Source organism: Micropterus salmoides, unplaced genomic scaffold (genome assembly GCF_014851395.1).
Source record: "Micropterus salmoides isolate LMB-PRFRI ecotype aquatic unplaced genomic scaffold, ASM1485139v1 Ms_hic_scaffold_11, whole genome shotgun sequence".
Classification (NCBI taxonomy): Eukaryota; Metazoa; Chordata; class Actinopteri; order Centrarchiformes; family Centrarchidae; genus Micropterus; species Micropterus salmoides.
The window spans coordinates 7,946,357-7,958,891 of NW_024040152.1; the positions used below are offsets into that span (position 1 = coordinate 7,946,357).

The 12,535-nt window shown below is 38.5% G+C and overlaps 1 protein-coding gene across 1 annotated transcript in view; it reads right to left on the reverse strand.

The window, feature by feature from the left end:
- Positions 1 to 2,854: 2,854 nt before the first annotated feature.
- The window catches only part of ntrk1 (neurotrophic tyrosine kinase, receptor, type 1), a 36,421-nt gene continuing 26,740 nt past the window's right edge, over positions 2,855 to 12,535 (reverse strand). The window contains exons 15-17 of the mRNA XM_038710674.1: positions 10,203 to 10,443; positions 8,176 to 8,334; positions 2,855 to 4,297 (exon numbers count right to left, since the gene is read on the reverse strand). Of these exons, the coding sequence (XP_038566602.1) occupies positions 4,112 to 4,297; positions 8,176 to 8,334; positions 10,203 to 10,443 (586 nt within the window). The 3' untranslated portion in view covers positions 2,855 to 4,111. The remainder of the gene's footprint in view (positions 4,298 to 8,175; positions 8,335 to 10,202; positions 10,444 to 12,535) is intronic.

Below are 12,535 nucleotides of genomic sequence, written 5' to 3' on the forward strand. Positions count from 1 at the left end.
AAAGGTGATCTCTGCAAATGTCTTGTTTTTTCTGACTAACAGTTCACAATCCAAAGATATTAAATCATGTATGACAAAGAAAAGCATCACACACTGATGTTTAAGAGGAAGGAAAAAGCAAATGTTTGGGATTATTGCTTGAATAAATTAACAATTATTTGATTATCAAAGGAGTAGTGCACCACTACTGTTTTATATACATGCATATAACATGAAGATATGCAACTCATCATCTACAACTGTGCAAAATACAAAAAAATTATTTGAATATAATAATTGTTGGCAGACAATTGGAGAGCCTTCATTTTAACATCAGTCTGAGTCTGAACAGTGTTTGTGAGAGACCAGCAGAGGGCAGACCAGTACAAGAGTGTATACTTCAGGTTGAGGCGCTCCTATTTGCTGATCAGCTTTTATTTGCCCAAACAAATGGGCTTCAGATGCTGTATTGTAACAGTGCTTGAATCCCCAAATCTTTATTTTTAGTAAATTCAAGTCCTGCTTGACATCAGGTGAAAAGTCCCTCTGCAAAAATGGTCAGTCCAATAAGAAATGTGGTCCTATACTCAGCCTTCAAACCTGATTTTTCTTAAACTGATAACCACTGGTATGGGATTCTTTGACTTGTTTCCAGTGAAGATGCTTTTGTTTCAGACCGCCTTGAAATGATGGTCAATATCTTGTGTTAAAACATATCACTGCAGAAAAACGTAATTTCATTCTTCAAACCTACCTGGTGTGAAATGATCTCTTAAAATTTAAAGATGCAGGAAGCCTTGTAAAATGTAGATTTCTCCTACTGCAGTTCATAATAATCTTTTTGAAGTGAGAATTTGTATAACATTTGGACTGCAGCTACAGGCAGCAGACACACTTTAGCACAAATGTTAGGCACAACTATACTAAACTAGTATACACAGTGCAGATTTGATTTGAACAGCGACCTCCAAATCAAGTTTTTTTTCATTGTCACTCCTTTTCTCTTTGAGGTTTAATAGATGTGAATGCTTTGATTTGACTGATAGTTTCAATATTTTGTGCAGGAGTTCTCTTCCTACTCAATCATTGTTTTTAATGTCTTAAAGGATGGATAGTAGTAAGCATACAGAGTAATGCATTATTAGCAGTGGGCACAGACCAAAATTAATCTGCTCTGCCATTATGATAGAAGAAATAATTACCATAAAAAAATCAATGTCCTGTAAACATGCATTACACAATGAGGTGGAAGATTAAAAAGGAAGTTTCCCCTGTAAACCTCTAATAGGAGTTCCACATTAATAATGGCCTCATTTCCAGCTCTTATTATAGTCATACTCCATATCTAACCAGGCTGGAGACTCTCAAGTGCTTATTAAAAAGGTTAATTCTAAAAACCACAAATGAAGCCCTTAAGGATAACGGGAACAAAAACTAGTGTACTAATCCTATCTGGCCAGAATCTGCTTGTAGACACTAGAAGAAACAATAAACCAGACACGAGTCCTCCAAGTGTTTTCATCATCCCTCCCTCCCCCATCTACACCAGAGAAGGTAGAGGGAAAGAAAGAGACGATAGCATTACTCACAATCCATTACCACTCCCTGGAGACGCTCTGCATACAGAGTGATAGAGGAAGAGTGGTGGTGGTGGGGAGGGGGGGTTGGTAGTGTGAGGTAGAGAGAGGGGTTTGGCTTTGGAGGGTGTTTGTTTGCCAGAGGGCCGGTGGTAAGGCAATATGAAACTTGATTATTCCTTTTCAATAACCGTCTGCTGAGCATCCCGTGGAGACGTCGCAGGTTGCTGATTAGTTCGTCAAAATAATAGAAGGCTCTTGAATAGCCTTGTTAAGATGTCTAACTTTAAATACAGGCGGCAGCCCAAATCATTGTTCGCTCTGAAGCATACGATAATGATGGATTGACTGATGCAGAGGGATGTTCCTGCGCTCAACTATGCAAGGAAAATAAGTAAATTAATAAATAAACATAAATGTACTAATGATGTAAAGAAAATAGTTAAAGGGTGAAAAATTATAAGTTGTTAAGGGTCCAGTAAAGTAAGCATATCAAATATTGTCAATAATGTGATAAATTAAGGCAAATATCAAAAGATGTGAATTAGAGTGGCTTCTTGGTTCTGCTTTTAACAGTACTGGATCTGAATAGGGATAGTTTAACTTTGGTCCAGTGCAGTTGGTGGAAAATCTTAAACTGTATAAAAGTCATTCATTCATATTGAAGATGAATATATTACCCGCATCACCTTTGACCACATGGATTCTGAAATTTCTATACCCAGATCCACCTCCCACTGGCCTTTAAGGGAGTGAGGACTCATATTTTCTCTCATTAATAAAGAATATACAGAATGTGACCTATTTTCCCTTTCTGGATGATGTGATGTGATTGAGCCTAAGACTGTGTCTGGGAGCTGTGAAGGGAATTGAGTGATTCGAAGATATGAAGCTGCGAAAAGTATCTGAAGAAGTGAGACCTGGAAATGGTGAATTTCTGAACAATCTGCTCAAAAGAGGCAAAACAGACATTCATGAACATGTTTTTAAATGAACAAATCTTGGGCAATGTGTTAATTCTACCTGCCAGAGATAAGAGTAACAGATCCCAAAGACCAACATCCCCCTTATGACGGGACAGGAGAGTTGAGAAATTTGCTGAGAAAAGGTCTTTATATTTGTGTGTGATGCAGACACTTGCATGCATTCTCTCATTCTCTCGCTGCCAAATTTATGGGCAACATGTCACTTTTTTGTGTGTTCACAAACCAGAAATGTTGCCAAATTCACTTAAGAGATTAAGAACAGGGATGAGAAGGGGTCAGACAGATAGAAGGCTGCAGCCATTTTTTTTTTAAGTTTGTTTATTTTTAAGGGCAGATGATATACAAAGTGCTGGAGTAACAATACTTGGAGATATATTTGTTTTAAACATTAATACAGAGTCTGTACATTTAGTATTTTACACTTACAGTATAGGCATCACAATGGTTTGTACACTCTTTCACCCACTAAATGCTCAATTTGGTTGAATTTAAACTTTTTTACCCCCCCATGGTTGTGGCCTCACATCCAGTTTCAGTGCCATCTGTCCCTCTCCTGGAGTTTCACTCACTTTAATCCATCTGTTACCTCTAAAACCATCTCAGTGTGGCACCTCCCCACCATCTTGCCCCCATACTGAATTTCACTGCAGTGCTTTGATTTTGAAGGTCGCTACAGTAGCATGTTGAACATCGCTAATTTGTACAAAAGCCACTCCGAAGTCTCGCAGGCAGCCCACAGGAGTTCTCTGGAAGCATTTTTTTGTTCATATTTGACAGAAAAACAGACAACATTAATTGTAAACACACACTTTCACTGTTAATATGGCTTTTTGTTTTTGAAAAATACTCATATCTTACACTAGATTTGACATATCAGAAACAAACAAGCTTTCAAAGGTGTTGATTGTACAACTTTGAAATCTTATATACATTTACTGAAAGTCTTTGAATAATTTCCCATATCAAAACGTATCCAAAATCAGTGACTTTACTGTACAAATGACTGTCTGCGGTACCCAAATCTGAAAAAATGGTTTTCACTGGTTTCACTTTTGACCCATGATGTGGAGTGCCCTCTCTTGTAATCATCTGTTTCATTTTCTAATTGTCTTTCAACACAAGTGTTGGCTGTAGAGTCACATAAAATGCACCACAGCTCAGCTCACAAACCTTTGCAGGGACTTAAGAGCCAAAATTCCCAGACAAGCCATCATCTGATGTATATAGTTACTTCAAATGGTGTCCATGCACTCACTTCAGATAAACATTACACTTTGGTAAACATTTGACAGGTTTCCAGAGAATGACGGGGCAGTAAACGGGTGATGGGAGTAAAGCCAGGATGAGGAAAAACTGGAAAGGTCGCTGCAGACATTTAGTCCATCAAGCACTGAGGCTGGAAAAGCAGCAACTGGGAGAACTGGGTCATAGTTAAACCAAGAGGAACCTGTTTAAAGTAATAGCCCCTGATTAGAGTAATTGGATTCAAGAAACAGGTTTTAGGTCTCAAATCAAAACCTCGACTTCCCCAGCCTCTGAACTCCACTTCCTGGTTGGCTCGCTGCCCCTTTAGCCCAGGATATCCAGGTAAACCGGGGGGTTCTTGACCAGGGCCAGCAGACGGCTGTGGATGTCCTTGATGATCATCCTCTGCTGGGGCTCTCTCTGCCAGCAGCCCTGCATCAGCAGGTACACCTCCTTGGGGCAAGTGCGTGGCCTTTCCAGTTCCCGTCCCTGTGTGATGCATTCGATTGCCTGTTGGGATGGGAATTCCAAAGAATTATATATTAACAGGATATATTGTGTATCTGTTCTCAGTTACTCCAGGACAAACAAGAGACATCGTGTCAGTTCAACCTGAGACCTCAGCTCTCTGGTGATTAACTTCAAATTCGCCAACAAACTGACTTCTCTTTATTTAAATCAGTTCACCCAAATAAAATAAAAAAAGTAGAGCCTGATCAATACTAGTTAGTTTAGAGGCCAATGTGGATAGCCTACTTGAGATTTTAGACAAGACTGAAAGTCTACAGCCCCACTAGCAGCTCTATGAGGCAAAATGCTAAGATCAGCATGTTAACATTCAATATTTATCATCTCAGTTTGCACTGGCTAATTAGCACTAAACGCAAAGTACAGCTTGTATGCTAGCAATATTCCTTAGATGGTAGTAACATGACTGGATGACCTTGTTGTTTTCCTCAAAAGTGAGTTTAGTGTGAAAGAACACACCCAGGTTCCTGACATTTGGTTTAACATTAATTGATAAGGGACCAAGAGAAGACGGGATACAAAGGTGCATATTGTCACTACCAATGACAAAGATCTCAGTTTTACTGGAGTTTAATTTACAAACAGTTTTAGACATTTTTTAAGACTGGAGAGGTTTGGAGTCTCGTAGACTTTACTGGGAGATACAGCTGTTACTACACTAGCAGTGGAATGAAATTGTATGTCTATGTTTAATGTGGCCAAGTGGGAGTAAATGAAAATAAAATCGGTCGACCCCTGAGGGACTCCACAATGTGAGTGAGGGGAGACATGGTCACCAATAGAAACAAAACATTTCTGATAATGACAATAAAGTTGAATGTAATTTATCAGCCACTTCAGAGCTGTCTAATATCTACCAACCCAGCGCTTCAGAATTTTGTGGTCATTTGTGTCAAAAGCTGCACTAAAATCTAGCAAGGACGGATCCTAATAAGCACAGTCTCAGACTCTCTCGCACAGGCAGTCTTCAAATCTTCTGGGACACAGCCAGAGGATAAAGAACTGTTGATTATTGAGAGCAACCAAGGGGCAGTCACATCCATTACTTGCCAGAGACATTTAGGAGGCATTATGTGCTTGATGAGCGTTTGATGTGCGCCACAGTGATCATAAGCTCATTTAAAAAAACTGGCATAAAACTTGGGGCAGTGGACATCAATAAAATAATCAGCAGACACAATTTTTGATTGTATCTCACAGATTATATCATTAAAAAGGTTAAAAAACTTAGACATTCTTCACTAGATGACAGTGATTAAAACGTACAGGATTTAAAAGATGGTCCATAGTGTTAAGAAGATCTCTGGGACTGTGCGTTTTAGTATGAATTAAAACAGTGAGTAGTTGGTTGTCACATTACTAACCTGTTTTCATTAAAATAAATCATCAACTTTTTCATTTGATGATAATATACATGAAACCTTGTTCTTCTCCACCTCTGTTCCACATTATTTTTTGAATAAATGACTAACCCCTGGTTGGGAGTCACTGATGGGACTGAGGAACGATGTTGCTGCTGTTTCTTTAATGTAATTTTTCAATGCTTTGAGCACCACATGATATTACACTCAGCTACATTGTACTGAAGAGGCAGCAGAAATTTAAAAGACAGATCAAAACATGGGCAAATAAAACAAAGCTGCATGGCAAAATGTAATTAAATTCTTATAGTGTGTAAAATTCATTCAGAGAGACTTTTTGAATCAGTAATGGTGCACCAAGGACAAACAGATTGGCACAACAACCTTAGTTATCTACAGATTTACAGATGTGTCCATTAGCAGACCTCTGGGACAAATGAGAGCAGCAATAATATGAATAACCTCCATCTCTGACACTAATGGCTACGATGACTGATTGAGTTCACACCCTCTTGATGCTCAATGAATAAATCACTGTCGAGGATGAGAGAGAGAGGATTTCACAGCGCTCTTCGTTTGAAGGGTTACTGACTCAATCTCTTTGCCATTGTTAACTTTGGCTTGATACAATGAACAGAAGAGGCCTGTCAGCGCTGAGCGTCTTCACGCCAAAATGGCCCGTCAGTCAGCCTCACAGCTCAACAAAAACACTCATAACGGCCGCCAAAAATGGCCTCTGTAGCCACGGCATGCCAAGCCAGTATTTTGGGATGATTTATCTTCACTACTGCGTGTTTAGGCAACATGATAATTTCACCTGTCCCTCATTGGCCGAGACAGATTAGGTTAACAAGGTTAAAGCTCATTGGCCCTGGGCAAAAATGAGAGCCAATCAGATTAGAATTGAGTGCCTGGGAAAAGTGATCTACCCTTCTCTTGAAAGGAGAGAGGGTTTCGGCCTGTAATAGCACCACTGTGGTCCCACTTCTTGGTGCTCGAGCTGAAAAGGCTAGACCAGACTGTCCTTAATTACTATGAACGTATTGATTAGTTTAAGAGTGCAGAGCGGTGAAAAACTTCAGCAACATATGCTCTGAAGACTCTATGACTACAATGAAAATGTTTTGTTCTGCAAGTTTCAATTATGTGAAAACAACCAAACATTTCAAGCTGTCATTACAAATATGTTTGCACTAGTATGGGATGAAATAAATCAAAGTTAATTTAACATATTTCAATAAATTTAAAGTGGCTATAATAAATATTTTTATACCAACAATTAATCAAATGATAATGTGAAAACAATGTGACAATTTGAAAGAGGTTGCTTGTAAGTGATGAATCACATGAATCTGCAGCTCCCTTCAGCTTCATAGAGCTTAAGTTTCAGTTCATTTTACTGTTACTTTACTGTTTTAGTTCACTCTCACTGCTCTCATAGCATTTTCAGCCACAGTAGTCAGTTGTTTTCAGTGAAAAAGCTCAAAAAACACACTGTGCACTGTGCTCAACACCACAAAGCAGACAGACACAGTTAGCGACTAGCTACTGAAGCTGTGGAGCCACAGTAGAGACCAAAAATAGAGCTAAAAGAGAGCAAATAATGGACATGGCCAAAAACACCTCTCCAAATGAATGATAATGTTGCTGTTTTCTGACAAATTTGCTAAATCAATTTAAAAGGTGATGATATGTCAATCTTGTGTTCAAAACACTGACATTTTGGGAAATATGCTTATTTGATTGTTTTTCGAAACTAATTAAAAAGTTGTATCTAGCGGTTTAATCTGTACCAAATTAAGTGTAAGTTGTGGTTTTATGGGGAGTTAAGTATTTGACAAGTTAGGCTAGTTTTCGGTAGCTTTGCTAGCTTTTCTACTACTGTAGAAGGTCAACAGCAGTTTTACAGTAAAAACACTGTAAAAGTTCAACAGTAAACTTAGTAAATCAGTTTGTTTGGAAATACCAGAAGGAAACAATCACACAAGATAATTCCCTGTAGTTTCAACTGTCCAGTTCAAAGGGACAGTTCACCCAAATCACACAAAATACCCCAATACAATTTAGTCACTAGCCAGATAGCCTCAGATAGTTTTAGTTTCATATGTTGAGGTTTGGAGATCAAATTCAATCACCCCATGCCAAAATAAATTCTGATATCTGACAGGAAATCTGAGCACACAGTATCAAGTTAAAACGGTGAAGTACTAATCTCTGTCCACAAGGGCAGAGAAGAAGCACTCTGTCATGAGAAATTTGGACACTCTGGGTGAGCCACAATCATTCGTATTTGCCACACAAATAAAAAATGTAGTTTACTGATGTCCTGTTGTTGTTCTCTTGGGTTTTAATATGCTTCCTAAATACCAGCATTGATATAAAAAAATTACTAAAATGCTTCCTAGCAACAAGAAAGAATAAATTATTTGCCAATAACAGATAGCTTCTAAGTTGTTATTGACCTTCAAAGTTGCCGATTAACTCTCAACCCCAACCCACCTCACTGTTGGAAAGCTGGTACCAGGGCTGTTTGCCGTAGGTGAAGATCTCCCAGAGGACCACGCCAAAACTCCAGATGTCACTCTCTGTGGTGAACTTCCTGTACATGATGCTCTCTGGGGGCATCCAGCGGATTGGCAACATCGTACGTCCACCCACCTGAGGAGGAAGACAAGGCAATGAATGTATGCTAACTCTACACCCAGTATCATTTTTTATGCAAGGGAATGTAAAGCAGATCATATTATATGTATTGTATAATGGAAGTCTCAGGGTGAAAGTTTAACTGTCCTGCTTTGTTGATGGAAATAAGAAGAGATGTCATTTTTTTAATAACACAGACATTCACAAGCAAACCTCTAACAGATTCCTATTCCTGTTCATCCTTGAACTACCTATGACTAACTGGTAGAGCAACTGGAAATCAATGTGAGGCAGATAATCCAGACAATAAGACTTTTAACATCCAAAATAGCTTAAATTCAGAGTATTTTAATTCAATGTGAAAAAGAAAATGGACATACAGACACCCAAATCATGGAGGGCAATCCAGTCTGTGCTTTGCTAGAGTGTTCAGAGGAGTTGTCCATTGACATGGTAATGTCATTAATGACTGGAGTGCGTGAAAAGCACTGTTTCACTTATGTGAAAAGAAGGAGGAATCTTTATTAGCGCAAATTCATCTGTTTGAGAAAGAAATCATGCAAATCAAAATGACGTTTGCAAATCAGAATCAGGTGATTTTCAACTTCTCAGATCCCACAGAAACCTCTCAAACTGAAAAACAGCAGCACTCATAATCAGTTTGGTTGAAAACTTTCCCCAAATAGAATATAGTTAATACAATGAAGTACTCCGCAGTCTCTCACAGGTTACTAGTTACATACATTATTAATCAAAATGTACAATAAACTACGCTCACATTTTAAGTCAAGTGCAACATGTCTCTAGACAATTTCTATTTCAAAGGGACATATTTTAATTTCAAAAAAAGTAACAATTAACTTTACAAACTAGCTGATAGCCTCAGAATTAAAAGTTTATTATGAACATTGAAGGAATTTGACTTTTCAGCAGCTATCAATACTCTAAGTGCTCACAGAATAAACTTTTGTTTCATGTTTAAGCTAACAAAAATGTGAACTGTATTTACAGCTTGTGGCTTAAACAAAAAATAATTAGCTGGTTTGTTTACATTAGATTTTGGTTGATAGTTTGATAAAACACTGAGATTCGATCCTCTAATTTTTTTAATGCTGAATGTTAGAAATCAAGGTATGATCTTCCCCCTCAGGTGGCACCATATTTTCACACCAAATCAAAGTCTTATGGGAATGGTTAAGAAGTTTGTTAAGAGTCCTTAAACTACAGTATAGGATAACACAGGGTTTAATAGGCGTGCAGTGTTAAATGCTAGCTCTGATAAGTCAGCACCTCTCATTCTTGGAAAGTCTCAAACAAATGGAAAACTGCACTTTGGACTGTCCCTTGACTGCTTGAACACTAAAAAAAAGTGACATTTGTAGAGCAGTAATGGGCACTGGTCTCAAATTTTGTTTTCATCTGCCTCTGTTCCAAACTCCAACCGCTCCAAGGGTTTGTCAAATTTACAAAATACCTGTGACTCCAGCTGATTAACTTTGCTGATCACTGGATTGCTTGTAACTGGACAAACAGAATTTAACTTAATGGGTCATTAATTAAAACTGTTCACAGTGTGTGATTATCCAGAAGAACCAGGATATTAGTTTCTGGAAAGGCGATTTGCTGTAAAGTTTTTTTAATCACTTTCCAGTGCTTTGAGCACCACAGACAAATTTTCATTCTCTGGTGTAGCAGAAGACAAGTCACAAATGGATGCTGAACACATAAAAGCAAAACTATTTACAAGGCCAGACAACATTAAGGCTTCGTAGAAAAAAATCCTGCTTTTGTAATTCGGCTGAACATTATAGTCAAGCTTTCATCCAAGATTAAAAAAAAACCTGTACATAACACTCCTGTCTTTTCTTTTCCAGTCATCTTACCCGATAGTAATCTGTGCTGTAGATGTCTCGGGACATGCCAAAGTCTCCGATTTTGACCACTAGGCCCTCCCCCACCAGACAATTGCGAGTTGCCAGGTCGCGGTGGACAAAGTGCAGTGATGCCAGGTAGACCATGCCCGAGGCGATCTGGGCGGCGATGTGGAGCATCTGAGGCAGAGTGAGCTGACCCAGCGGGGGCATCTTCGACTCCTCCAGGATGCGAGCGTCAGGGCCATGAGCTCTGCGGGAGCAACACAAGGAATTTTGAGTGTTTTTGGACCTAGGCAGCTTGATTCTACATCTATTCCACATCTTATTATAATGGTATGTCTTCTCTATTAAGAGAGTTGACAGGGAAATATGTGAGATAGGAAAGGGACAATTAGACCCAGGCAATGTAAGAAGTATTTAGATCCTCTACTTAAGTTAAAGTACTAACACAACAATGTGAAATCAATTACAATTAAGATTCCTGCATTCAAAATCCTATTACAAAATTCTACTTAAGTGAAAGTAAAAGACTGTTACTGACTGACTTAACTACTTTATATACAGTTAGGTAGTTTAGTCCAGTGGCTCCCAACCCAGGCGTTGTGCCCCTCCAAAGGGTCACAAGATAAATCTGAGGGGTCTTGAGATGATTAATGGCAAAGAAAACATTTGTATTCATTCATTGTTCTAATCTTTACTTTTTGTGCAATAATGGATCAGTTAACCTCACTAGAACTTGAACAATTCAACAAAACCATTTAAGGAATCTTTCTGGTGGAACTGCTAACAACTCTGAAACAAGATAAGAGGCTCCAACTAGACATTTTGTTTTTATAAGGAGTCACAATCCCAAAAGCTTACAAATCACTGGTTTAACCTATAACAATGCTCTTTCTAAAATGTTCTATCTGAAGTTTTTCATGCACACTCTACCATTCAAATAAATATAGTGGAGTATAAAGTATATCATTTCCCTCTGAAATGTGATGGTGTAAAAATATAACTAGCATGAAATGGAAATGCTCAAGTAAAAGTACTCAAAAAAGTACAGTACTTTACTAAATTTACTTTTCCACATATGGACTGGAGTGGAGCAGTTAGGCCCTGGTGGTTTTATTTCCACCACTAAACTGCCATGTGGATTGTGATTGGCACCTCTGGGTGACACAGGATGTCGTATGTTTTGTGTCAAATCTGTATGTTTTTATTATCAAAGTTAAATAATCTTAGATTGTTAAACCTGTCCCATGACCCTGTACGCAGGATAAGCAGTTGACGATGGATGGATGGATGGATGGATGGATGTTAAACCTGTGTAAAGCCATCTGGATTTTCTTAAGTTGCTCATTCACACACAAGCACAAACACATCACTGCCATCGTTTTTCCCTTTTTTATTTAGTTATTATCATAGTTTTATATTTACATATAAAACTTAGTGGGGCTTGAAGCATTAAACCTGTCACAAAACCTGTCTTGAAAATAATATAGTGAGCCTTTTTTATGAGGTCTGTATATAATGTATGAAATTTGTGACGTTTCAGCTTTTGAGGTCAGACATGTTCAAGAGATTTTTGCTTATCGCTGGTAGATGACAAATTATTTTTCTTATTTGTCAAAGGGAATCTTTGCAGTACTGTGGGATTATAATCATATAGACTGAATTGGTTTTATTTTCTGCTTTGAAGCTGAACTCCTGACCACTGTAAAGTGCACAAACACACAGATTTCCATTTGAACACAACATGCTGGCCTCTGCTATCTTTCTCTGTTCCTATTGGCTGTTTAGATTAATCAAGTGCTGGGATTGGGCTCCTAATATGAGCTCCCAGTATGTTAGTTACTATGGAATCAACCTTGAGTGACCTGAAGGACAAAGACCTCAGCATGCAATCTGCAGATTGAACATTTCTGATGTATATGAGCTATTGAGAGCATTACAGACATGGTTGGCGTGACCACACCATAATAAAGCCATTTAACAGTGACGGTTAATAGAAAACATAAGGCTTGTAATACGCCTACAATTGATTTGCAATAATGCAATTCGGAGATGCAGAGCACATTGACTCCCAGTTGTTCTTGTGGATCATAAACACCCACTCTCACATCTAACTCCAGCCTAAATGAGCAAATCACAGATGATATGTCTCCATCCATCCTAATATTACTCCTCTCCACTTTGTCCCCTCCTTACAAAGGAAGTTGTCTATACAATCACTATTAGTTTAAAAGGCAGGTGGCAGGGTGGGAAAGCAGCTGCATTGTGGGGGCCCTCAGACGTTTCTCCCATTCTGTCTGCTGGAAATGTGATTTCCATCTATTGGTGAACATATATCTCAG